Source organism: Rhodamnia argentea, chromosome 2 (genome assembly GCF_020921035.1).
Source record: "Rhodamnia argentea isolate NSW1041297 chromosome 2, ASM2092103v1, whole genome shotgun sequence".
Taxonomy (NCBI): domain Eukaryota; kingdom Viridiplantae; phylum Streptophyta; class Magnoliopsida; order Myrtales; family Myrtaceae; genus Rhodamnia; species Rhodamnia argentea.
This window is the reverse complement of record NC_063151.1, coordinates 3,922,240-3,949,862: the sequence shown is the minus strand read 5'-3', so window position 1 is coordinate 3,949,862 and position 27,623 is coordinate 3,922,240. Positions and strand designations below refer to the sequence as shown.

At 39.1% G+C, this 27,623-nt stretch overlaps 3 protein-coding genes and 1 long non-coding RNA gene across 4 annotated transcripts; 1 reads left to right on the top strand and 3 right to left on the bottom strand.

Moving 5' to 3' along the window:
- Positions 1–1,581: 1,581 nt before the first annotated feature.
- Positions 1,582–6,506, bottom strand: LOC115748969 (synaptotagmin-2). Its single transcript, XM_030685634.2, has 12 exons — positions 6,259–6,506; positions 5,674–5,772; positions 5,449–5,499; positions 5,214–5,337; positions 4,358–4,476; positions 4,161–4,262; positions 3,958–4,032; positions 3,708–3,784; positions 3,342–3,588; positions 2,718–3,068; positions 2,169–2,300; positions 1,582–1,885 (listed from the first exon to the last, which is right to left on the bottom strand). The coding sequence occupies exons 1-12, from the start codon at positions 6,367–6,369 to the stop codon at positions 1,754–1,756; spliced, it is 1,620 nt and encodes a 539-aa protein (XP_030541494.1). The 5' UTR covers positions 6,370–6,506; the 3' UTR covers positions 1,582–1,753.
- On the top strand, positions 3,998–24,849 carry LOC125313825. Its single transcript, XR_007197488.1, has 3 exons — positions 3,998–4,133; positions 15,082–15,086; positions 24,838–24,849. It is a non-coding gene; the product is annotated as an uncharacterized LOC125313825 (long non-coding RNA).
- Positions 15,801–17,347, bottom strand: LOC115749001 (WAS/WASL-interacting protein family member 1). The gene has a single exon (XM_030685687.2). It carries the CDS (start codon positions 16,939–16,941, stop codon positions 16,114–16,116), a length of 828 nt encoding a protein of 275 aa, XP_030541547.1. The 5' UTR covers positions 16,942–17,347; the 3' UTR covers positions 15,801–16,113.
- Positions 23,252–26,163, bottom strand: LOC115749003 (DNA-directed RNA polymerase I subunit RPA12). Its single transcript, XM_030685688.2, has 6 exons — positions 25,878–26,163; positions 25,564–25,689; positions 24,636–24,676; positions 23,773–23,832; positions 23,623–23,679; positions 23,252–23,504 (listed from the first exon to the last, which is right to left on the bottom strand). The coding sequence occupies exons 2-6, from the start codon at positions 25,679–25,681 to the stop codon at positions 23,430–23,432; spliced, it is 351 nt and encodes a 116-aa protein (XP_030541548.1). The 5' UTR covers positions 25,682–25,689; positions 25,878–26,163; the 3' UTR covers positions 23,252–23,429.
- Positions 26,164–27,623: the final 1,460 nt, after the last annotated feature.

Genomic DNA, 27,623 nt, shown 5'->3' with positions numbered 1-27,623 from the left:
AAAAAAAGAACATGAAAAATCCTCTCATGTCGGGGATTTGAGAGATTATTAAAAGAGAAAAATGACACAATCTCGTATCGTCTCTAAATTTTTAATTTATTCAATATGATTAATGAATTATTATTACGTATTCAATCTAATCCCTACACTAAATAACATATTTAATATTGTCCTTTTTTAATGCAAGTCAACAAAATATGCCGTCATAACGTTCGATTAGGTTAAAAGATTGAACGGTAGACAACAAAAAGATGTCATGTGTGAATTGTCTAAGTAAGATATTCATCTCAAATCAATACATAATAATCCACATAATTAAATAATGAAGGACGTGTTAATGCCCTATGTTTTTATTTTATTTTCGTATATGGATATGTTGACTTATCATTTTTAAAAGTTCGACTCAGCATGTGATAATCCACCTCATCAAATAACATCTAATCGGCGATAATTGTGGCCCTTCGAGAGAATCGATAACTACATCTTTGCATATTAGGCTAGCGAGTGAGATTCGATTTGCATGAAACCATTACAATTTCATAGGGAAGCAATTAAAGAAATTGGTTATCGTGCCTTCAATCGAACATGTTGATCTCTAACAATCACAAACGGAACGGTACATTGCATATGACTTTGTTTAAATTTCAAATTTTATAGGGATACACAAAATAGTACTATTTAAACTGCTTATTAAAAAAAATGCTTATTAATACTACTCGAAGTTTCTTTTAATCTAACGAGGTAAATCATACAACGAATTAATTAATACGTTTGTAAATCAGATATGTAAGTAGCTTCTCTACTTTTTAGTTGTTTTCTAACCATCTGAACATGGCATCCGCTTAATTTGAAAAACAAATCAAGTATAGCCCTTGTAAGTCTAAATAATCTGTATAATAAAAAATTCTTTTTATTGTTTGTTTTGGCTTTATGTAACATTAATTGCTAATTTTCAAAAGGAGCATATTTTCCCAAAAAATATTAATTAGTCTATAAACATATAGAAAACTTAAAAAAAAAAAAATGAAATGTAAACCCGCAAGGGAATAGCTGGATTCCAAATTTGATATGTCGGCAACGGGATAGTAAAATAAATTACTCTTCATAAATTACCTTTATGAGTTTTCCAGAAAAGCCAAAAATATGCTTTTTGACTTTTCAAAAGTGATTCCAATGGATAAAGAAAGACATTTTAAAGTTATTCCCTGTTAGGCCCTTTATCATCTCACACACACATATGGCTCGAGAATCAAAGATTACACTAACGAATGGCAAAAGAAAACATGCTATTCTATCAGGACGAGGAGTCTCCAATGAAGCAATTCCACCAGCATGGGCTTCAACAAAACTTCAAGTGAGGCCTCATACCATAATTCAATGCCATGGCCTTAACATAATCAGATGCAACTCAAAATACAAACAATATAACAACATAGATCTCAGACTGAAACTTCACAGAAGCTGTGAGGCGAAAATCAGTATATCGTGGAGACGTCCCTAAGCTGAAAAATGAAAAATCCAAGTGCCACGGGGTGGTAGTTCGTACCGCAACTAAAGGGCTCGCTCAGTGATCGCTGATGCTGATCATGGACGTTAATCTAGCTTGAGCTTATCATCGCAAACAGCAATAACATTGACAGTAAAAATCTTCAGCAGACAGATTTATACAAATCTTCATTCACACAGATTGATTAAAGAGAGTTAAAAATGCCCGGGAGGCACACCTCCAAACACTACCAACCCAAGCAATGCCCTAAGTTGCAGTTCTCCACTGCAACTCAATTTGGATTTGCCCATTCTTTGAGTCGATAAGATTGTACTTCCCATTGATCCTCTTGTTGCTGACAACATCAGATAAGTAGATATCCGCATAGCCAAGCGCTTCCTGATTAATTAAGCAAAATTAAACGAAGTGTCAGAAATTGGTTTGGATAAGTTCTCCATGATATGTTGCGCAGAATCCATGGCCTACTTGGGAGAAACAGGAAAATATCTTCGATGTTACCATGTAAAATGACCTAAATTGGACCTCAGAATTGAAAAGAGAAAGCAATCTGCAGATAGGAGGAGAGGAAAAACCAACGAAGTTTACGCGGTGGACACTGATGGGGATCCAAAATTCCAAGAGCCTACTATTTCCAAGTCGAGCGGCGAAAGTAGGATTATACCTTTGGATGCAACAAGCCCATCCTCGAGGAGGTACTAATGACTTCCACATGGAGTCTGTCATTGGCAGGTGGTTCCTCAAGCATAAACTGGAACTCTTCTTCCCATCTTGGATCTCTGTTCTTCTTTACATGCTACAGAAAATGCAAACAGCAATAATCAAATGCTAGAACCAAGTTGATCCTGAAATGTTTCTCGAATCTTAAGTTCCAAAGATAAATAAGAGTAAACATTTACTGGAGCTAGCCAGCAAAACAGGAAAACATGCAGGTATGGGCCTGATCAAGTGATGGTAGAATATTCCTATACTGACAGCTCTTGCCTTTTGAGTGAAAAAAAACTGAGCAACTCTGTCAGCATGAGGTTAAGGACATCAAAGTGAAACCGACATTACAACCACTCTATCCACTTTCAAACAGAAAAGTGTTGTACCGTTTTAATGTCATAATAAAATATAAATGACTGAATTGACACAACCATGATGCAACGCGAATCATTACCGTATTCCATTCTGAGATGGAACAGTCTCATGCCTCATTACTGTTTCATACCTTAGTCTTTCTTTCCTCCCCTCTGAAAAGTAGGCGGACATAAGGATTTGTGTGATGCTTTCCTTCGACATCTTGAGCCTCGTGTACGATAACTACAAGCAAACCGCCGCCAGCAGGTGTTCCTTCAGGAGCCTTGTCTACGGCATTTGAATCTTCAAGATCATTGGGTATCTCATCCTCCTTGAAAGGCTTGTACACCACTTCAACAACAAGGTCCCCACGCGACTTCTCGTTCTGGACATCATTGGGATCCATGTTCTTCAACAGATTAAGAGTCAAAACTTTGGGTTCCTCAGGTGTAAGCTCCTTCAGTGGAACAACATTCATTCCCATCTTGTCGTGTTTACCAACCTACACAAACGAAAGAGGCAGCTTAAGGATCCCATTCAGTGTACGCAATAAACATTTCAACCCATGGCCTTTCTAGAAAATGACCGTCAGATATCAAACTGCTTGATATTTCTGACATCATCCCAGGAAGTACTTGACTCAGCCAAAAGGAAAATAAAGCGACGTCCAGCAGGGAACCAAGGAAAAAAAAAAAAAGCAATAGACTAGCAGGCTAAATTGTGTAGGAAAATTTGAACCAACTAGATAACTAAAGTACCAATGAGGAGAAATTACCTGCTCCCAGTCATAGACAATAAGCTCTAAGGCTTGAGATTCTGGGTCCTTGACCACCAAACTGAACTCCTCATTCCATTCAGGATTTAGATTGCTATGTTTCACTGTTGTCTTCTTCATGGATAACTTGTCTTCAGTAAGCTTTAGCTTCACATAAGGGTCTGACTTCCCCAGAAGGTCCTTCTTTTTAAGCTTCATTCCCCTCAGGACCTTTACATTAAGAATCCCAACCGGTTTCCTTGCAGCTCTGGAAGAGTAAGCAAAAATTCATGTAGTTGAACCAGTGATAGAATTAGAACCTTAATATTCATCAACTTGTGGCAGCATAGTTGCAGGAAGGAACAGTTTGTAAAGAGGAAAACTTACTTAGAAGGATCCATAATAGGTACTTCTAGGTACTTAGGCCAGAGGTACATATTTGCAACTTGATCCTTGATAAGTTCCTGAACACAAGCATGAATATAATACTAAGAAGTTTTATTGCAATGTAATAGTTGGTAGTATTTTCCCAACCTATTTTACATCAGCAGTTTACAGGGCTATTGCCCACGATTGGTGAAGTTGGGCAATGGGAAATCTGTTCAAATCAACCTTACGAGAAAGGTAAGAGCATTACCTGGACAAACCTATAGAGGCCTGGAATGGACATAGCATCTGCTCCAAGAAGCTTAAGGCCAAAATCTACATGTGGCTGCACAAAGAAACACAGAATAACTAGACAGCAAACAGGATTGGGGTTATCTTATTATATAAAAAAAACCTTGTAGATGCAGCTCCTGTAAACATAAAGAAGTCTACACTGGAAATTATTCAACGCACCTTCTCCATTAAAGACACGAATATCTTGGCAAAACAAGGAAAGGTTGGAACCAGAGGCTTCAGAGTGATGCGCGGAGAAGCAAACACTTGCAAATCGACCACCTAAAATGCATAGAAATTGAGAGAGGGAGAGACAGAAAAAGAAACGGAAGAAGGGCGAGGGATAGGGATGGAATAAACTAGCTATTCATCGTTACCTGAACAGTTGCCCTCAACCCAAATGCCTTAGCAGCAACAATGATGTTAGGATTCCCTGCCCACTTCATCGACAGCTCCATTATTAACTCCTTCTCATCAGTAAGATAGACTTTCATTCCTGGAGAACACAAAGCAAGATAAAGACACGTCATTTGAGAAGATGAATGACAGCTAAACAGGAAAATGTTATCATTCAGTCCATACTTCACCATGTAGGGAAAGCAACGACTTTTCACATAATACACTAAAAGTTATTTTTAATGCTAGGTAAATAAAGAAGCTGTCAACATGAAACTGGACTGAGTGAAGCAGCTTCTCCCGAACATTCTGTCATTGGGCCATCATGAGCTTTAGTTCTAATTACTTGCTCGATTATCCAAGCAATGCACAGTCCAAGTCCACGAATTAAAGATAATTGCTAACATGCATAGTGTTGTATCTCTCAGGAGAACAAATTGAAGATGATTGAAAACTCTATCATCCTCAAGGTGGATTGAGTCAACAATTCTAAAGCCACCTATCCACAAGGAATCTAGTGTCAGTATCGCTTTGTCTTCCAATGAAGTCCAGAGCACATGGGTCTTAATATAACAAAGTCATTCACTAGTCAAACATAATACTTTTCAACATTAACATATCAGCAACCAACCAAGTATGAACAGTACACAGATTCCAATTTCAGTTTATTTCTTTTGCTAATGAAAGCCCAGAAACAACCACTGACAGACCAATCAGTCTTTCAGATTATGCCGCTGCCTATGAACAGCATTTTGTGCAGCAAAAACATGAAGCAAGAAGTGCACAAATTCACACTGGCCGATACACCACGCAGAGAGAGAGAGAGAGAGAGCTAACCGTGGAAAGTAGGTGGCAAAGAACCCAATGTAAACTCCTCAAACTCGACAGAATCAATCTTGTATTTTGGTATTTGCTCGGCAATAATAGGCTTTGCTATGGTCTTCACAGTCTTGCATATGGCCTATGAGCACACATGCTTACTCAGATGTAGAATAACAATCTAAAGCAGTATAACCACGACAAAGAATTACTAGTTAAAACAGTAAAAGTAACTTTTGTCAAGTGAGAATACCTTATCTAGATAAGGCCACATGGCGAGGAGAAATTTGTTGAGCCAGTCAACCTGTTAAATAACATATAACAAGAAAGCTGTCATCTAAGAGCTACTGAAAGGTTGAATAACAGCATTTGAAACCGTAATCATGGCCGTAATAGCAGCAGGGAGCGACATAATCAGAATTTTTCATAAGCAACAGCAATAAACTTGAAGCTTGAGGATGCATTGAAAAGAACATACACGGTCATAATCCGGATTTTTCACCCACAATGGTATCTCTGGGAGCAGACGCTGCAAGGATTTCGTATCTTGCTCGACTAAAGGACGCACCACGGGGTCCTGAAGAGATCAAATGATCAGAGAGAATAAGACTATAGTTAGTGTCATGCAGATGAGACGTTGCCCATTATTTTTTTTAGACCAGTGATGACAGTTTTTCCTTGTATTCAATTATCTTTCACAATTTTTTCATGGTTGGCCAAAAGCAAATATATGCTAAACGAAGATTAAACTAGCTTTGATACTAACTTACACATGATCTGAGCTAAAACTAAGAGTGACTGCAGCCCAATATTACCCAATTCGACATCTGAAAACAGAATAATCCTATCCCATTAACAAAAATGAAGAATACAGAAAGCAGCACTCTCTCGATGACCAGAAAAAGGTCAAATCTTCTTAACGATTTTTTATGTGTCAACAATTTGAAAAAACACCAGTAAACGAACAAACTCAGCTATTACAAGCAGCAATTCCAGAGAAACAAGCGGCCAAAAGGCAAAACGCAAATGACAGGGGAGGAAGGACAAAAACGGAAACACAGACCTTGACATCGCTAGGCTGAAAGTAGATGAACATGTAGTAGCCGACCACGAGCCCGATGGAAGTTCCCACTCCAAACCCACAAAAACCAAGAATCGTACTCACGATCCCCATCTTCGCAACACCCACCTGGAAACCTCAAGCTCACACACGCACACCCACTCTCTCCGTGCCTTCAGCAATCACCCAGAAAGATCAGAGGGGGGAAAAAAACTGAAGGAGCCTCTCCCAATTCTCTCGCAATTCACAGAGGCAACTCATGGGTCGGTTGATGGGTCAAGATGGTGATCGATCACGCCAAACAACATCGCCATTTCATTTTCCTATCCGGAAGGAGCGCAGTAAAGGAGGGCATTTAATCTCGTGGCCGAAGAGAGAGAGAGAGAGAGAGAGGGTGTCGCAGGCGTGTGAAGCTGGAGGCCAACGTGTGAAGTCCGAGTGTCGGTAACGTTCTTCATTTGTGGTGGGTAGTGCTAAGAACGAGGGCTCTGATTCGTCAAAAGCATTCATGAGAATTTTAACGGCCCCAGAGAGAGAGAGAGAGAGAGAGAGAGAGAGCGCTTCTTCTTCTGTTACTGCTACTGTTGCGAACAATAATGACACCGGGCAACGATAATGTTGGAGAAGGAGTGGGGAGGATCGCATAAAAAGTCAATTTCAATTTTTTTTTCATTTTTCTTTATTATAAAGGATTTAATTTGTTTTGTTTATTCGGATAATGAAATTTTTGTCTGGAAAATCTGGACTTTCCATTTTGGCTCTGTCCCCCCCAACCGTCGCGGCTTCTTTCTTTTGTCGTTTTAAGACAGCGCCCCATTGCCGACATCATTACTATCGTTCGGATATTGCGTACTTCTGCAGATTAACTTCTGTATCCGTAGCCTGACTCTTTTTTAAGTCACGCGAGCTGCTGCTATCGCGAAGTGTGAACGCAAATTCACTACCATGTCGGTTCGGTTTCCATTTCGCAAGGAGAGTTTCCTCTGGCATGAAAAAATTTGAGCGCTTTCGCAACCCTTTGATCAATGAATTGGTGCATCAAACTACTAAGGTTGCGTATGGTAATCTCCCGAAAAAGTATTTCTATTTCCAAAATACTCTAGGAACACTTTAGGAACAAAAACACTTTTAGAACGGAGACAAGAAAAAAAAAAAAAACTTGCTTCCGTGTTTTCGGAATGCTTTTTAGAAACACATTTGGAATACTTTTAAGAAACAATTGGGAATAATTTTATTTTTTAACACACTCTCTTCTATTTTGTTCTTACACTATGTTGACACATGATTTTTTTATCATTTTATTTTAAAAAACTAATTAAAAATACCAAAAAAATTCATAAAATTACAAAATTAACCTTGGAAGCTTTGGCCTAGCCTTAAGAACCAATTTTGAATAAAAAATATTTTTCGTAAATTTTGACATTTTTCGGATTTATTTTAATTATAAAAATATCCGAAAATAAGGAAAAATAGTATTCGTGGTCAGAAAAATGCGCAAAAATAGTCCATATTTTTATTTTAATTCCCTTTTCATTTTGGCCTCTCAAATTTTTAAAAATTCAGTTTGGGACCACATGCCTCTTCATTGAACATAATCCTAAATTGACTAAAAATTTTCATTTTAAATCATTTTAGCCAAAATTTTTTCCTTTTAGAGTCATGACATGAGACTTTGATGCTCTGCATCTCATTTCAGTCCTCATGTTTAGAAAAATTGCACAATTGGACTAAAAGGACCAAAATGCAGAAATATTTTTCATTTTAATCCCTAATTTCACTCAAAGTGCAATTAATATTTTTCTAGAGGTCCCCATTTAAAGGCAATCATATTTTTAACTACTTGGAAACATTTTTGTGTGATTCATAATTGTAATTTTTCCTATTTGTAGAAAATATATTTGATATTCTCGTTGTCCAATTCCAATTCGTTTTCTCTTTTAATTTTTTTTTTTTATAGTTGATCTTGTCCATATTGTAATTTAATAAATCGTGCGTAAATTACTTATACATATATTGGTCTAATTTGATTTATTAAATTAAATAATGTGATTTATTTAGTAATTTAAAAAGATAAAAATATCTTAATTTTAATATATATAGTCTCCTTAATTAAATGAAAAAATTAGGAACAAATTTTTTGCAGTTACTAAGCGCTTTTCTTTTTTTTTTTTTTTGTTTGTTTCGGGAACAAAAACTTTATGCGATTACCAAACACGTTTCTCTTCCTAAAAATTATTGCCGGGAACAGAAATAGAAAAAAATGTTTCTGTTCCAAAAGTTGTTACAGGAACGTAAACGTTATCATACGTAGCCTAATTTTTCCCCGAAAGGGATAGATTTTATTCTATTTTTCTAGCGAATACAAAATAAAAGTGAAGACGAATCAAACAATTTCGGAAAATTAAGAGATTCGTATTTTCCGGTTAATCTTAGCAGACGCTTTAGGGGGTATTCTCCTCGACACCCTTACCCCGATAGGCAAAAGCAACGCTCATTGCGCTTTAATCATCGAGATCAAGTCCGTTCGCTGTCCTCACATCCATTGGTGGAAGATCGATCCCGTGGGCCCACATAATACGATATATTTACCTATTTAGGTGATGATGCGGAATCATGTGGTCCAGAATCATTTTCCAAAAGCATGATGGTGATGGCTACCTTTCGCAAACTTAAAAGAATTGGAGCATCTTGTAGTCAAACTTAACTGTCTAGGTCCAGAAGGGAGATGGAAATATTAGGGGTGAGCGGTTCCAGGTTCCTTACAGGTTCCACCCGAACCCTGGAACCTACTCGTCCAAACAGGTTCCTCATTTTTTGGAACCCTGAACCTACCCGTCACACCTTGGAACCTGGAACCTACCCCGTCACAGGTTCTAGGGTCGGTTCCAGGGTACCCAAGAACCTATCAATTTCTTTTATTTTATTTTATTTTTTCATTTTTAATTAAACAAAATAAGAGTGAACACTACAACATCTAAGAGAAAGTAGATGTGAGTGATTTTAGGCTCTGTACTGATTACATTTAGAACCCGCAACCAATCTATTGGAATACATTTATCATTTTTTGGAACCCGAAACATAAAAAATTGTTTGACTCCAAATTATACACTCATCATCGGATGCCATATAATGTTGTATGATTGTGCAAAAATATATACCAAGAAAAATATAAAAAATTATTTGGGAATCCAGGTTCCAAGTTCCAGGTTCCAGGTTCCAGGTTCCAGGTTCTAGGTAGTGGAACCTGGAACCTACCCGTTGGAACAGGTTCCTCAATTTTTGGAACCCGGAACCTACCCTGCATACCTTGGAACCTGGAACCGGAGCGGATCCTACGGGTTCCGGTTCCAGGTTATCGGTTCTACCCCGGAACCATGCTCACCCCTAGGAAATATCTCTCTCAATGCTATTAAACAGCAAAATCCCTACCAAACCGCCCTCAGAATCTTTCTATTTTAGGAGATAATGAAACGGAATTATCGAAAAAACCGCTTAATCCAATTGATTGATTCCGAAGCGGGCTTATGTTTTGTTCAACCGTTCACAATCAATGTAGACCGTAGTCACCGAGCAAACTGGACTTGTGGCTATCCTTGAGGAATAGTTTTGGAGTTCTTTGAAATTTCGATTTCAAATGAAGGTTATCAAAATATGTTGATTTGGGATAAATGATTGTCCAAACCCCTCACTCCCGCTTTCACGGGTCCTAAATATGTAATCTTACTCGCATATCGCATTTTGCTATTGACGGCTAAGATTGGATATTGGCGATCCAATATTTATGGAATATGAGTATATGATGAATAACCGGTAGACGATTGTTTAATGATAAAGGGATCGCATTGTCACGGACAACCCGTGTCCTAAGGGAATTGCCGGTGAGTTTGTGCCTCGAGCATTTGCTACCTCATGTGAAGAGAATTCTTCGCTTCATAATGCGGTAGGACTTGCAATGACCGACTTGCGGACCTACGAGCGCATTAATTAGTCACGGTTTGTATCGAGCATTTCATAGCAACGTGTCGGGCCTTTGTAACGAAGCGATAGGAAATAACCCTACTTATCCGTGGACCTATCAAATGAGTGGGTTGGGTGGGGTTTGGCCGAGTCGCAATGGTCCGAACCATGTTGACCCATTTCAATGCAAGACAAATATAGCGATTCATACCCGACTCTACACATATTGGTAAAATACTTTTATATTTAATCGAAATTTAAAAATTTTGTTTGTTATAAATTTCTATTATTTATTTATTTTTTCTAGGAAATCGCCGGATTTCCATCTTCCTCCATTGGCCGACCACCGGCGACGTCCAACATTTGTGGAGGAGAAGTCCGGCAACCGAAGTCCGACAGTGGCGGCAACGGACTACCAGCCAGATTTCCTAGAAGAAAAAAGAAAAAAAAATAATTATAAAACATTAGAAATCTAAAAAAATAATAAAAATTACTATGACATGATTAGATAACCTATTTATGACATATTTAAAATTCATTTAACGTCAATTAAGTTGTTAAGTAATTCATTTACGATTCATTTAAACTTATTTTTAAAATTAAATGCAACTCATATGACTCATATTATTAAATATAGACTAAAATATGGGTCTTAGGCCTATTTAGCCACCTCTACTTATCGTCTAGCCTCGACCCATCGGAAATAAATCTAATTTGGTGGATAGGAACGAGTTTTATTGGGGGCAACAGGGCTTTAGAGCCGTCCCTTTCAAATGCCAAGTGATGGTGCTTTCAGAGACAAAGGAGGCCCCCCCAACCATTTCTCTCGATGACCGATGTAACCCAAAAGATGATGCCAGTGATCAAATGCCGACCATCTACGATGTGTTTTCACTATAAGCATCCGAAATACGACGCCATGTGTCTTGAATAACACCACCATTTCATGTCGACTATTAGGAGAATATAATCGATTTAAATTGACGTTGCAATAGCACGTATATTTTGGTATTGGTAGGGTACAAGTGTCAATTCTGTTAGAGAAATTCCACATCGAAAAATTGATATGGCAAACAGTAATTAAAATATCATAATTGATTCACATCTCATTAGTTTGAGTTTTTAAGTGAAAAGGTTTCCAACGAAATATGTTGTTGATTTCCATATACAAGGAATTTGGGCTCGTTCGCGGTCATTGTCCGATAATACACCACATTGACCTAAAAGGCCTTGAAAGACGAGATGAATTCCGTCACGACATGGGCTGAAGGGCGTGTCCTCAGTTAGGCCCAATTGAACGGACAACCCTATTGAGTGTTTTGAAAACTACCAATCGTTATTGACATTTTAGTCAAATACTCTGAAACTAAATAGAAATGCAGTAATTTTTACTCCAATCATTTTAGAATTTAGAAAGAAAGACAGTAAACTGTTGTTATCGGAGAGAAAATAATGAATTTTCTGGGAAAAGAAACATTTAAACGCTTCAAATTCACCAAACTTCGATAAGTTCGACATTTTCTATTTTGCGTCGAGTCATACAACTTTATTCCACAACTGTTACATCATGATTTAGATCGCTTAACATTGGGATTTCTGTAATATTACTCAAATCAGGCCGTCCAAATGAAAATAGACGATCCGATTTGAGTCACGTCATGTGTTGAAAGAGAGGGAAAAATGTGGGCGGAAACTTTTTTGGGATTTGAAAAATTTTAAATCCCAAACTTAGCTCAAATTAGATCTTCCATTTTCATTTGGACGACCTGATTTGAATAATATCACGCATGTCACGGAAATCTCAATGTTAGTCGATCCGAATCCGTTACATCATGTGTACTACATAGAGACTTAATCGATGCAAGCAAGGGAGTATTTACGTACATCGACACTTGGAGATTAAAATCGAGCGAAGTTTGGATATCTCGTGTTAGTAATATATTATATCATCAATGCCGAGACAACCATATGCATGATTAGACCTGTTAAAATGGGTCATAAACCAATTTCTTAACTCATAAATGATGGGTTGAGTTATTTTATGAGTTAGTTTTATACAATAAATAGGTTTAAACATAATGTGTATGCTAAATAGGTCATAAAAAGGGTCGCAAATTAGTCAAGAACGAGTTTATAACTTATTTGGACACAATGAACTTCTATGACATTCTCTTGATTTTTTCTCGTCTTCACTCAATCCGCACCGTCACCTTAGTTTGGGTATGAGTTTTCTTAGATGATATTAAACATGAAAGTGTTTTAGGATTATAAATTGGGTTGGGTATCAATCAGGTTGGATATAAGTCATTAGATTTGCATTGCAATAAATAAATCATAAGCGGGCCAAAAGGGTCTATTTGGGTCGGATCGTTTATGACCCTACCCATCCATTTGATGGATTTATGCATGATCCGATATCATTCCTCCCCGGAATTCACACAGGCAATGTGCACAAATCATTGTTAAAAACCCCACGCTGGGCGAAGCCAGAGAGCAACTTGATCTCTCGCACGCACGACCGGACCTCTCCGGTCTCTCCGATCGCTGAAAGAGGGAGGATGATCCCAACAGGATCGGCACGAAACCCATCGATAATAACAAGAAGAAGTAAATAAGGCGAAACCCTAAAAAGCCACCAGTGGTGCCCGACCGTGGACCATCGACCATCTTTTGAGGAACCGACCATTCACTTCTTTATTGCATTGGCCATGTTCATGTGCCCCTCTTTAATCTTTATGTCATTGCAACTGAAGCGATAACCTTTCTTCAAGAGTGGATTCTTCTTTTGGTCTGCCTTCTCTCTCTCTCTCTCCGTCTTTCATGTGATGATGATGCTACCAAGAGATATATTATCAAGCCAAACCCCTCGTGACGAAATCGACCCATTAAACAAGAACAGTCCCTCGATCTTCTTTCCCGTTCAAAGCAACGAAACCTGCATTTAATTACATGTGCTTGCGTGTCGGATTCTCTTAGCAATTAATTACATGGTTGATCAGAGTAATTAGTCTATTAGGGAGAAGCAATATCTAAAAGCGGGGACCTTTCAACAAATGGTCGGCGCCCGAACGTGCGAATGGTGATTAGTCGTAAGTCACGTCACCACCAAGAATTGAAATTTCTCATTTTGACATCGCATAGGAGATACTGTGCAATCCGTTGGTGGTACGTATACGGAAAGTAGAGTAGCCGGCATGAAGTCAACCTTCGATCGTCGTGCGAAGACAAACACGATAAACATGTCGAAAATTTCTGCAAAACAGACAGATCTCGAATTTATTGCCACAAATATGCGACAAATATCATCGAAATTTCTTTAAATGAGAAGAGAGAAGCAAAATTTTTAGTCATTATTGTTATTTAATTTGTTTTTTTTTTTAAACTTTGGTCAGAAACATGTGTAATGAATGGACATTATGTTATACTTTCACAGCAAATATGACATGATATCGATGTAAAAGTAGAGGTCACTTTAAAGGTTGGCCCTAAAGTAAAAGCAACACAATCAGGTCATGGTGGAGGCGACGAATCGTTTTCATTTCTTCACGGGCTTTTCTTCGTCAAAGGGTTTCCCCCCATTAGCAATTAGTATTTACTTAATTATTCCATCACCTCTAAATTTGTACTAATTTATATAAGAAAAATATTTTCCTAACAGTTTACGTCGAGACGGTACAATCTTAACTATGGAACCGCACATCATCACCGCGTATTTTTCATGAAGCACTTATTGATCGAGATATCGTGTAGTCAGAAATAACTGATAGTACTACCAGACTGTCAAGCTTGCATCTTCCTTTATACAATGATCTTAAAAGAGCTGCAAAATATAAAAAGAAAAAAAAATTGGAACTAGTGGTTGATGCCCAAATCTCTCCGTGACGCAATGGATCTAATCTGCGACTAACATATAATGTTCATGTAATAAGCAGATTAGATCTCCATCCGGGGGAGGTTTAGATTAACTCAGTTTAATTGCTCATTGGAGGAATGCATCAGTATCTTTTTCAGGCCGGCAATAGAAAAGGAAAAAAACAAAAAAACCAGCCGCTATAACTCTTCTCAACTACCTCAGATGAGGCCTCTTCTCGTATGGGACATACGCAATTGCAAAAAGATAATTTGCTTCAGAGTTTTAGCAGAAACCTCCTTCTTTGTCTTCTCTTTCTTAGAGAAAAAAATAGGAACGATTACTTAATTACATCTAAAATAGTACATCGGATAATTTCGAAAAGTTTAAAAAAAGCGAGATAAACCTCACCTTTTCAATTGTATATCAAGTGTTTCTTTTTGTTAAAAAGGGTTTAGTGGGTTGGGATCTACCTTAGCCGTTGCTAGGATGTTTCATTTAAGGCGTCGATAGAGCACCGACCGCCCATTAGGTAACCTCGGTACCGCAACCTCACCAGGTGCAGCGGGGAAGCTTAACGCCAAAGATGCAACTAAGCTCCGGCCCGTCCTTGGCAGACTAATATGGTATCTAGAGACCGAAAATAAGCTAGGTACTCCTACTTTCGACCTTCGAATGCACAATGTCAAATAAAACCGAAAACTAATTTGGAAAGATTGCCTTTAGCATATCTTAGTACTTCCGGAGGGTTATTCATTAGTCATATAGCACAAATATCAATGGTGTGTGCGTTACATTTCTAGAAGTAGAAAGCTTGTCCATTTCCAATCTTTTCCCAAAAGAATTGAATTCCTCGGCCTCCCTGTTAGACAACAGATGGTACGCAAATGATCTTCTCTGCTTGATTGAACGGCGACAGCTATTATTGATCGGGTTCATTATGACACACAGCATGCTAATTGACAAAAAACAAGCTAAGTATGTAAAGATATTAAGCAACACAAGCGAAGTTACACAAGTAAATGTAACACCTTCCCCAAAAGATCGAGGTCTTGGTCTTTTGTACAAGCTTTCTCTATGGTCCGAATGCTTCGAGGGAGGCTAAGAGAAAGAGGTACACGAGCAAGAAATCCTTTTCACGCTCAATCCTTTGCATCTTCTAACCACTTTTTATTAGCGGCTCTTCTTTTACACCCGAGATCGACCTATTCTTTTTTCACGGCAAACCTGGAAGTGTGGAAAAAGTTCACATATGTTGAGAGCTAGCTCTCGATCTAGTGCAATCTCATTCATTACTTGTAGACCCGCGAATCGTTTGATCGATGGATAATTTTGTTTTGTACCCTAATATTTTCGATGGTTGATTTTGTTTTGTCCCGTAATTTACGTATGTTATTGTAGATTTGTTGAAAAAACTAAGCTTGAAAGGCATCATCGGCCATGAAAAGCAACCACAAGGATCAAACTCGCTCGCACACTCGCATACTGCTTACGATCACAGTATAGTGCAACAAATGAGACATTCTTCGAGTACAAGTACTAGTTTTTTAGTAAAATTTACAATTCATAAATGATATTCATAACATATATAGCGGCACATCCTAAGTTCTTGAAGATCATATATTACTTTCATTCACACAAAATGTCCAAGAACAAGACAGAAACCGAAGCAAGGGCATCCCGAGGAACATAAGCAAAAAAATGAAAAATCTAAGAGAGAGAGAGGGGCTCTTGCATCTTACAGCGACGGGAGCCACTTCATATAATGTCGATCACTTTCTTTGTGCACCCCATTTCAAAAACGCAGGTGATGGTCACAAAATCTGATCTTCAGAAGCAAGAAACGAAAAGGAAGAGAAGACAATAAACAAGAAAACATAAGACCCAAAGGAAAATCTTCGTACACACACAGACACGGAGACACCGACATCACCATACCACCAGAACAAAACCATACCAAAAGCGGTTCAGGTCGGGCGATCTTGCGGACCCCTTTTAGCTCGAGTTTGTCCCTTTCTTTAGCTTCGGGAGGAAAAGATGTAGAAACGCGTTCAGGGGAGGCGGAGGACCCGCCGGAGATCATCGGTCGCGCCAGCGTCCACTCCGGCGGCCTCGGCGTTGCAGCTGAGCTGCTTCTGCCTCAGCAGGGAGAACTTGGGCAACGGCAAGCTGCTGGGAGGAGGCGATATTGCGTACATCACAGAGCCAGAGAACTTCTCCAAATCTCCCAGAACGAGCGAGCGAAACCCCACGTCGCCCCTCAACGAACCACCCTTGGACACAAAGATGTCCCTTGGGAGCTTATACGGGTCGGGACCCATCAAGCATGTCGACCCGATAATCGCGACGCCGTCGTCGGCTGACGAGTTTGCCGAACGCGGGGTGGAGGGTGATTTTCCTGGGTTCTTGGAGTCCTTCCTTTTGTTGTTCAGGTCTTGTCTTTTCGGTTGCTTCGGAGAAGGTTTCTTGGGAGTGAGTGACGGCGACGACTTGGGCTTGTTGGTCCTTATGTTAGAATTAGGGGCCGGGAGAGAGAGGGAAGAGTAGGGTTTTGGCAAAGGAAGCAAAGGTGGTTGGCCTCGGTGGTGATGAGGAGGGACGTTGTTGAAGCCGAGAGGGTTGGAGATCGGCGGTGGTGATGATGATGGAGGAGGGTAAGAGAAGGACAGAGAACGCGAAGGAGGAGGTGGACGAGCGAAGAGTAGCGCGTGACCTCCTCCTCCTCCTCCTCCTCCGCCGTGGACGGTGCTCGTGGGAGAAGGTTTGACGGTGAAGCTATGGTGGTTGTGGTGGTGGTTTCTCCTTGGCATCGCCTTGATTTGCTTGCATGGGGAGACCGGCTGATGATCTGGTGCGTATGATGCAGCAACAGCTTCCATGGCGGGTCCTTCACAAACTCCCAGAAGAGAGGGACAGAGGGAGAGAGTTCTACGATCGAGATCTGGGGGAAACAAGAAAAAGACGTGACCGAAGTGTTTCAAACTGGTTAACAAAAAAGGCAGTTTGACGTTTGTTCAGCCTGAGCTCTTGGAGGAAAATCCCTGCGGATTATTTTCTCGGGAAAATTTGCAGGTAGAGAAACTTACAGAAACCTACGCGGGGGGAGGGACGAGAAAAACGAGATGAAAATCAAAATAACAAAAGGTATGGACGGCCTCTGTCCGGTACCGAGATCAAGCATACAGTGGAAGAACACACATATATAGGATGATCATGAACTATACGCTTCGATTCACGATCGACCCATACGAACCCTTTTCTTTTGATTCCACAGGGTTTCTGGTTTTACTTAGCTTTCTTCAGCTCAGTCCCATCCTTTTATAGGCCAAAAATATCTCCAACCACTGCACAATGTAACATGGTCGTTAATAAAAGCTACTAACCTAACAGTCTTATAATATTATTAGTTATTTTTTACCGCACAATTTCCTAATTAATGAAAACTTTATGATCATAGTGTGTGGATTTATAATTGAAATTGTACCGATCTTGATAGTATTGTGAAAGAAGCATTTCCCGTCCTTAATTATTCCTATCTCTTTTTTTTTCTATTACATCTCATCCCATCTTGGACATCCCTTTTGGACCAATAGGAATTGAGTATATTATTTAATACAAGACGTCCTAAAACTCGAAGTAACGAAAGAATAATACCAAACATTTTCATATTGTTTAAAGACCACATTAATTAATATTTAAATATTATATTATTCTGAGTTCTTATTTTTTAATAAATATAATGATTTTTATCATTTAGAAAATTATGTCATTTTGCAAAGATTATACTCGACAAGTGTCTCAAAGCGTCTATTATCGTTGTTGCCATCTTGCTTGTAAAATGTTGGGTCGAGTACTATAGAATAATGTCACCGTATCTCCTAATTAACCGACAACCGCTGCGGTCGGTCCACTGTAGGGCGGCAACCGCCATTTGTATGTGGACCGTCAGATCCCTTCCGGGGAAATAGCCGTTGGGGGGATCTGGACCGTCCATCGCCCTCTCGGGGTCCTCGAAGTTGGTGTGCGAGGGCTGGGGGCGGAGTGAATCCTGGCCATACAAGTTTTTCAAAAAGGCGGTGGGACCCTCGTCTTTTTTTGGGAGGAACCTGCGCCTTCGTCGTCCTACTCCTACTACCTAGTCGTTATGACCTCATGTGCGGGGAATTCAAAGGTGTGGTCGAAACACATAAAAAAAATCCAATTAAATTGTTGGATTTTTCTTTTTTGTCCCACGAGGCGTTGTTAGGGTCCTACGAGAGGTACGGTGGAGGCGCATGTGTGGACACGTGGCGAGCGGTTGGCCAATCACGACTGTCCCGCGACGAGATCTTCCCCCACGAATTGATTGGTGGGGGCCGGCGCCTCTCGGTCTCGGCAATTGAAATGTGGTCACAAGAGTTTACGTATGATTCCGGTTCTTAGTGTCATATGTAGGACGCAACAAATATTTTGGTTTAATACGTCCCCGCTCTTATGTTTATATTTTTATGACGACAAGGTTGTCCACTTCCTCAATTTTTTGGTATTTGAATTGAATTCCGATAAATCAAAAGTCATAAACTATGTAATTGGATATAAATAGTTTATATCTCGCATTTGTAAATGAAAATCGTTAGTGCTGAATGCTTTTTCCTCGCTTTCTATAATTTATTATGTTTATGCTTCCACTACAAAGTTGAGTTGAGGAATCACAAACTTTTCTCTTCAACCCAAATAACCCCAGATCGTGTCGTGCATGTAAATGTACGCAACGATGATGACATGGCAAATAAATTACATGGAAGTAGAACATTATAAACTGTCTTTTTTTTCCTTCTTCAAGATATTGAGATATCAACCATAACATGCAAAATGTGACAACTTTTATGTGTGCAATTGATATGCAGTCTATGTCCCAAAAAATGGATAGAGTCGAGACGAATCTATGAAAAATAAAAAATAATAGTCTGATCGGGAAGGTAACACATTTGATTTGTTGCACTAGCAAAAGTAAACACCGGTATATGAAGAATAAAAACCAATAGTTATATCCGGAAGGCGACATATTTGATTTGCCACACCGGCAAAAGTGCAAACAATTGCGATTACGGTCACCCGCTCGAGTTATGATTTGTGTGTTCGGGATTATAAATTTACCTATTTAAGGTAGGTTTTCTCGTGATAATTCTGATAACGACTTCTTGGGAAGGTGCCGCGCCATATCGTAGAAGGATACAGGCTAAGATCTTTCACACCACACAGGTGACTTTATTTACCAGAAATTGCCTTAAATCTAAAAGCTCTAGTGGACAAGAACGCATAAAAACGACAACACGCAAAAATATATAGACAACGGCTGCGGACGATACGACTTCAACCTAGAATAAATAATCTGCGATTGATCAAATTTGGGGTTTAAAGTATAAGAACGTGAAGCACCGCCTTGTGGACCCGTCATTGAAAACGAGGGCACCAACGAAATTATGAATATTCCTATTGGAGAAGCAGCTTCGACCAATTTCCGACCACAAATAAACAAATGGGAAAGAAGGCAAAATAAAAATCTAAGTGGGGGTATATTCACGAAGGTTCCTCAAATTATCAACCAGGGAAAAACACAAGATGACGACTTTTCGAGGTTTCCTTTGATGAAGACGGCAGATGTCGTTACCAAATCTGTTGAGACGACTGCTGCACTAGACCAGAAATTGTGTAGTTGACCCAAAATTAGGGTTTCTTTTTTAGTAGACTGACATTTTTCAGTAAATGAAGAAATGACGCTGATAATCCCCGGATTTTCGTTCAATGTGCACGCCATTTCTAGACTTTTAATCTATTCAATGCTGTCCCTCCTTCCGTTTGCTCAAGAAACAAGCCGGGCATTAGTTGATGACATGGATTATTATATGCCGAGTTGTATCTTTTTTTATCTATCTACTTTAGCAAAGTAGAAGAAAAAAGACATTAACATATCCATTATTATTTGATGACATGGTTTATCATATCATGATTTGAGATGAATATCTTACTCGAACAATTCGCATGCAATTGATTTTTTTTTTGTTCGCTGCTCAAACTTAATGGATTGGAAGTCTTATCGGCAGGCTTCGTTAACCTAGATCTTGATCCAGGACAACATTGAATATTTTCATATAATTTAGGGGTTATAGTGAACATATTAAAAGTTTAGGGACAATATTTCACATTGCACCAAAGTCCAAGGATCATTTGTGTAATTTTTTCTTAATAAATCTGGCCACAAAGGTAAGATATATTTTATATCCATTTTCTTTCAACATTAAAATTAGTACGATAATTATGGTTGGTTTCCTTCTTCACTAATTTTAACTTGCGTGCCGGCAAGTATTAGGTGATGTGGGTCCTATCAAAATTGGGCGGTCCATATTTTCACATAATTCTTGCCGCTCACTAAAAATTCAAACTTCCATTCTTTGACTGTTTTTCCTTTGAACTACAAGAATGATCCTGTGTAATATTCTCTCTCTCATTTACAAAATAAATTTAAGGGAAAAATCCAAAAAAGGGCCTGAAGTCCTCTTGTTTTTTCAAATTAGGGCCCTAAGTGAACTCTGTTGCAAATAAGAGTCCAAAGTGATATGATTTGTTTCAATTAAGGGCCCGAAGTGGCTGCAGTATTTCAAAAAAGGGTCTGGCCTGAAGGGCACTTTTGTCATTTCACATTTTAATTTTTTTGTTCATTTTCCTCTCTTTTTTTCCTTTTTTATTTATATTTTTTAAAAAAAAAAAAAAAAAAAAAAAAGCCGCATAGGCGGGAGGGCCGCCCCTCACGCCCGTGTGGCCGCCGGCGCATTGCTTATGGGGGGTCGGCGAGGGTGGCGAAGGTCGGCGTCACTAGCCAAAAGCGAGGGTCGGGCCCTCTCCCGGATCTGTGTGGGATTGGCGGCCCCCGCCCGGATTAGGGGCCGCGGGTCGTCGCCCGGGACCGGGCGGGGGTCACCTAAGCAACGGCATGGCCTCAAGGCGGCGGTGGGTCGCGACTACGAAGGCCGAGGGTGGTGTCGAGTCTCGTAGAGGGCGCCCGCGGGGTCCTTTGGTGGCGCGACGGCTCAAGGTACTAGGTTGGGTGCGGATCCGAGCTTCTCGGGCTCGGATCCGGTGGCAAGGGAAAGGCGGGTCGGCGATTGAATAGATGGCTGGTGGCGCGAGGTGGAGTCGGTGGTTGGTGGCGGTGAGCAGAGAAGGAGATAGGGGTCGGACCTCACCGAGCTCGTGGGTTCGTGGGTCTCTCGGCCTCGGGTGTAGGGGCTCGGAACGGTGGCGGCGGTGGCGAGAGGCTTAGACCAACGGTCGAGCGGCACACCTGTAGGTGGGTTGAGGTGGATGGTCGGCGGGCATCTATAGATGGAGGGGTGCTCGTGAGCAACGGAAGGAAGGAGAAGGAGAAGACGAAGACGGAGAAGAAAGAAAAGAAAGAGTAGGGGAGGGCCTGGTCGCATTAGGAAAGAGAGAGAGAGTGAAGGGAAAAAAAGTGTAAAACAGATAAAAAAATTAAAAAAAATCAAATAAATAAAAAGACGAAAATGCCCTTAAAATCAGACCCTTTTTTGAAATTTTATGGTCACTTCAAGCCCTTATTCGAAACAATATTCACTTCAAGCCCTTATTTGAGAAAATGAGGGCACTTCGGACCCTTATTTGAAACAGAGACCATTTGTGGCCCTTATTTGAGAAAACAAGAGGATTTCGTGCCATTTTTTGGATTTTTCCCTAAATTTAATTGAAAGACATGCTCTAGGCAATAGCCTCTTGGCCTCTTTACGTAGATTCCTCCCCTCATATGGCTCCCTCGAGCATTAGAAGTTTCATGAAGAAACTACACAAATAATTTTTTTTAACCTTTTAGTCAAATCACTTTTTTGCTTAGGGGTGAGCAGTTTCAGATCCCGTACAGGTTCCACCCGGAACCTAACATCTACCCGTCGGAATGGGTTCCTTGTTTTTTGGAACTTGAAACTTATCTTGCATTCCTTCAAACTTACCTTGTCACAGGTTCCGGGTCTATCCAGGTTCCACTCGATTCTTAATTGAACAACTGCAGAGAATTATCACATTTAGTGACCACTATTTTAGTGTTACAACCCATAGTATAAGTCATAAATATTGCCAAAAATGAAAGCTCGGGATGGTGGTTCCAGATTACACATTTATTATTGAGCGTCCCGAAATATCATAGGATTGCGCGAAGACATATATCATGAAAAACACAAAAACTTGTTACAAGTTTCAAGTTCCAGGTTCCACCTATCTAGAACCTGGAATCTATCTGTCGGAATAAATTTTACAATTTTTGAAACCCGAAATGTATCTTTTATATCTTGAAACCTCAAACCAGTCATAAAAATCATAAAACACATATGGGAAAATGGGGAAAATGCAATGATAACACCAGTCATAAAAATGAAATGGTTGACCTCATAAAAAAAAATCTTTTCAAATGCATGGTAAACATATGATTTTGTTTGGAAATGTCTTTTTGTCTTATTTTCCACGTATCCTCCCATAGTTTGCCGTTTAAAAAGAACATAACATTGGCATGGTTATGCGCTATTGTAATTTTCAGCACAATTCTACATTATTTTCCCAACCAAAAGAGATATTAAAACAAGACTATTTTTTTTTTTTTGGGTCGAAAAAACAAGACTAGTTAAAGAGGTTCTTAAACAGGCTTGAAGAAAATAAAAGAGAATCAAATTGAGCCATCTTTCAATCAGAGAAATATTGTTTACACCACGAAATAATGCAACGAGTTTGCGAATAATCGTTACTCTTGTTGCTATTACATTTAAACTTTATCATATACAACATCCCTTCACTTAGTTTTTCTTTACTCCTCATCCTCATTCTTAGTATTTTTGTTAACATTCATTCTTCTTTCCAGGATCCTTACATGTATTTCTAATTTGTAGTTTATTGGAATGTGTTTGGTGGCAAACGATTGGCCAAGAAACAAAGAAGAATGGTAATTTTACCTTCGAAAAATCACATGTTAACTGCGTGCAGATGAGAACATAAACAGCGGGTTGGCGATTGTAATATGAGGCTTTATGTAATGGTTCAAAGTTTGAGAGACAAACGTGGATCATCCCGAAGGTTTGTCAAGATTTCGTATGATTTCCTCTAAGGATGCATTTGTTTATTACGCAGAAAATATACTGATTCGAACAAATATTTTTCTAAAAATAATTATTTAAACTGAATATATCCATACAAAAGAAAAAGCTAATGGTGGCTCTTCCAGACACAATACAGGGGTTGTTTTCATCAGACTTCTCATGAGCAGTGAGTGAGCTGAGTCCGCTTGATAACAGCAAGAGAAATTGGTTCCCTGAAACTCTAGGAAGCTCAGTTAGTTTTCGGTAATAGTGTCCCTGCATTTGGTACATGTCAAAAATGTGGTCTGCCCTTCATCTGCCGATCTCATCTGCAACAGGTCAGATATTAAGAAGGAATGAACGACGAGAAAAGGTAAGGCGGGAAATACCCGCGTTAGGGAAAACTAATGCGAAAGAAAATAGCAGCACACTAAGCTTGTCAATTACCTGCTTCCGAGTATACTCGAATTCATCGTTGCCACATTTTTCACACTTTCGAGTTATCTGAGAGGCAAGATCGACATAAGAGAAGATCACGTTCCGTTCACCAAGGAAACATCATACCAATATACTAATACAGCAGAATGTAGCCACTACCGTTGCCAATTGCAGCTTCCCCTCTTCGAAGGTAGATATGCCTAGCTCCCTCCTTATGTCCTGCAATACGGTAGATGACCATGAGAAGATTACTTGACATTGTCAAACGTGTGAAATTTGATCTAAAGATTAAGGAAAATCAAGGACAATAGCTCTTTCTCAACTAAAGTACTACTCTAGGTGCTGCTTCAAAAAAATAAAATTAAAAAGAAAGGTCCATGATTCCACATGTTGACAAGAAAAGGTTTAAGATAATGGCAAGGGTTTTCTTTGATAGAACCCTCTTTAACAGGACAAAAACACAAGCCTAGTGATCCCTACAAAACTCTACACAATGTCACGAATTCTACATGATGTGGGCACTATTTGATTTGATAATGTTAGAGAAGCCAACGAGCTATACCCGTCTTTGTTGCAGCAGAACCACTCATCTCAGTACCTTTGATTCTCAACATCAGAGGTCAGTTATTTGAAGTAACAGAAGGTAGTTGTGAAAAATCAAGCTTCACTAACTACATATAGCCTCATATTCTGGTTGTGGCTAGCGAATTGAAAGCCTTCCAGAACCGAGAAAACCTTGTGTACTTTTTCCATCGCGAATAGGAGTTTCACATTTTTGCCAAGTTGATGCCCTTTCTAAGCCTGACAGATTCTTTAATACAGAAGATTCACCACAGCCATTCAAATCTCTAGCATTTTCTATATTAGATGGTCACTCTAAAGATGACTTCCTGGGCAGTGGAATGATCAAATATAAGTATATTCTCTTAAATTGTTGCTAGTAGAACATGTATGGACTTAACTCATCATTCTAAGATCCAACAGAGTACATGCATCAATTGGTCAGCCAGTTCAAGGCATACCTGAGCGGTTACTCTGTACTTAATTTCTCTTCCAGCAATTTCTGAGAGCAAAGTCATCAAAAAGGCCCATAAGTGAGAAAAGGCGAAATTGACTTGAAGAGCAAAATGCCAAGGTCTAATAAACAGCTAATCGGCAGCTAATATCCAATAAATAACAATAAAAAAACACAATGACTGAACCATCGCGCCACTCCGAACAAAGAGACAGCAGACACCGTCAGAGAGTGAGACAACCGTGCTAAGATACTCATTTCACATTAGTAGTTTGACTTGAAATGGCTATTTTCACCCCAAACTAGTGGTCTCGGGTGTAAGCAGCAACAAATTCTGTGAAAAACCTACCGAGGAATGATTTTGGCCAGCACAATAGTATCTCCAAGTTCATATAAGCCAGTATATAGGCGGAATGGCTGATCACACCTTTCACTGCCATAAAAAGAGTTCCTCTCCAGACTTTCCCTCTTTTCTCCTCAATTATCAAACTCTCGGGGTGCCTCTCAACGGATCATCATCCTCATCATCCAAAAATCAAGACCTAAGTTACTTCTAACCAATTCAAGCTTACAAGGGGACATGACCAAAGTTATGCAGAAGGCTCAAAATGGAAATTTGCTGATAGAAACACAAAAAATTTCTGATATCCTAGGCAAATAAATTATTTCTTTTCAATGCATTGTGTCAAAAAGCATCGAAACTTTGCAGTATCAAAGAACACCATTGGACACTGCCACTATAAAAAGAGCAGAACACAGAAACGGGGGGACACAACAGCCTACCCTGAGAAGCAAACACACTGACAATCTCGAGACTTAGTATAAGATTCAATCTCATGCCAACTTCAACAACAAGAAAGAGAGACTCCAAGAGTAGAACCATCTCTATAGTTATCAATCAAGTACAGTGAGTGATTGTAAATAGAGATCCCAACCTTTAGTGCTCCGCTTAAAATTACACAGAGGGCATTTTGCAAACTTGACTGAACTTAAAGCAAGCTGCGTCCCGCAGACGCCGCAAAATAAGAAACGACGATCTGAGGAGCATGCCATGAGTTAGCCTGCAGACGAATTCTTAATCAGATTTTTTCTCCTCTTTTCCACTTATACCAGCTGAAAGTATACAAATTCATACGAGGGTGTCGCCTGCAAAGAAGCATTCTAGAAAAAAATGGCTTGTCTCTAAATTACTCTGCTCCTTAGAACCACCCAAGCCATTCGACAGCTTCAAAGGGAAGACGACATTCACCTTAGTTTCGCCGTCGAATCTGCGAGATAGGCGTGGCGACGGCCAAAGACTGGCGGCGAATCGGAGCGGTCGAGCTGCAAAAGAACAAGAGGCGGAGCTGGGTCGCTCAGAGAGAGAGAGAGAGAGAGAGAGAGATTATGCGGGCGCAAGAGGGGGTTAGAGACAGAAAGAGGTCCGTCTACGGCAGCGACGATTGCTGCGGCTCAGAGCGCGACTGCGCCGCCCACCAAGAGGAGACTCAGTGAAGACACGCGGAGAGACAGGGACCGGGAGGCTGAGGTTAGAGAGAAGTTGCAACCTAAAAATAAACGCTGTCTATAATTATCGAATAAATTATATTGTTGAAATTGTTTTATCTATACAAAAACAAAAAATTATTACGCACATTTCGAATCTTGATCAATACACGTGTCATCAAAATCCAAATTTACCTATTTTATATTTTTATATAATATGTGAAGTTATAGAAAAAATCGTGTCATTTTACTTATTTTACATCTTCTCCTATATTTTCTTTGTATATTCAATGTTGTCTATAATCCCCAGTATGTTATTTTGTCAAGGTTGTCTTATTTAATTTCTCAAATTATCAAAAAAATATCATATGAACATGTTGAGAGTCAAGTTGATTATTGCATGATACAAAGCTTGAATAAAGTTAGATTCGGATAAATTCTTCTTAATCTAAGTAGCATAGGTACCGACATGCGACGCAACACGTCGACACGTCATTTCTTACAAAATAGAGAAGTCTGACATGTTGGAACATATTATATATTAAATGTATATTTTTATATATCATGTATATGTAAAAATATCAACGGTGAATTTCTTCCTTTTCTATTGAGGATTCATGAAGTTTTTATTTTTTTATTTTGGGCTGGCTATATATATTAATTTTAGGATGGTCGGGTATATGATTTAGTAAATATATTTTTTTATAAATTACACTTTGACCCCTAATATATTGAAAATCCTTAAAATTGACTCCGTGAGTGTCAAAATAACATATCGGGATGATGGACTCCCGTGTCGCCGATGTGTCTAGAGTGCTAATCATACGTTGGTCGCATGTTGAGAGTGTCGGATACGACATGACACAATACGGAGGCCCTCGGAGAGTGTCGGTACTTCCTAATTCTTAATTCAAGGCACTAAATTGTATAAACACAACTGGCTTTTCTATCAAAATATAATTATACTTAAGGTGTAAAATGAAAGTGAAAAATTGATTTGTTAAAATTTAAGGTTGAAATGAAACACCTTAAGGATTGCTGCGGCTCGAAAGTGCGATTGCGCTGCTAGAACGAGAGGAGACTTAAAGAGACACCTAGAGACGGGAGGTTTAGGGCAGAGAGAAGATTTATTCATGTTACAACATAAAAATAAATAGACTCAATCTGTAATTATTGATTTTATTTACATTTGATGTAAACTAAAAGTAAATAGATGTTGCCTATAATCCCGAGTACATTATTTTGTCAAGATTGTCTTATTTAATTTGTCAAATAATAAGAAAAATAATGCTATAAACATTGTTGGGAGTCAAGTTGATTATTGGATATGATATTTAGCTTGAATAAAGTTAAAAATCATACGATAGATCCTGATTAATTCTTCTTAATTCAAGGTCTACTACCAAAATGCACTTTACTGGGCCGGCTATCCTGCTATATATTATTCTAATATTTTTTTTCGAATTCTTTTTTTTTTGGTAAGGTTTCGAATTCTTTTATTTGCTTCTTT

Bases quoted from the DNA above. Each gene is read 5' to 3' on its own strand.
- LOC115749003 (XM_030685688.2), bottom strand. From the start codon at position 25,681: ATGGCATGCTCCTCAGATCGTCGTTTCTTATTTTGCGGCGTCTGCGGG. The intron at 24,677-25,563 runs GTTGGGATCTCT...CTTTGCTCTCAG, and splicing joins TTTTAAGCGGAGCACTAAAG to AAATTGCTGGAAGAGAAATT. The intron at 23,505-23,622 runs GTAATTGACAAG...GACCTGTTGCAG, and splicing joins TCGAGTATACTCGGAAGCAG to ATGAGATCGGCAGATGAAGG.
- LOC115749001 (XM_030685687.2), bottom strand. From the start codon at position 16,941: ATGGAAGCTGTTGCTGCATCATACGCACCAGATCATCAGCCGGTCTCC.
- LOC115748969 (XM_030685634.2), bottom strand. From the start codon at position 6,369: ATGGGGATCGTGAGTACGATTCTTGGTTTTTGTGGGTTTGGAGTGGGA. The intron at 5,500-5,673 runs GTATGTTCTTTT...GTTATTTAACAG, and splicing joins AAAATCCGGATTATGACCGT to GTTGACTGGCTCAACAAATT. The intron at 3,785-3,957 runs GTAATGCTCTTA...GCTTGTGTTCAG, and splicing joins GCCTCTATAGGTTTGTCCAG to GAACTTATCAAGGATCAAGT.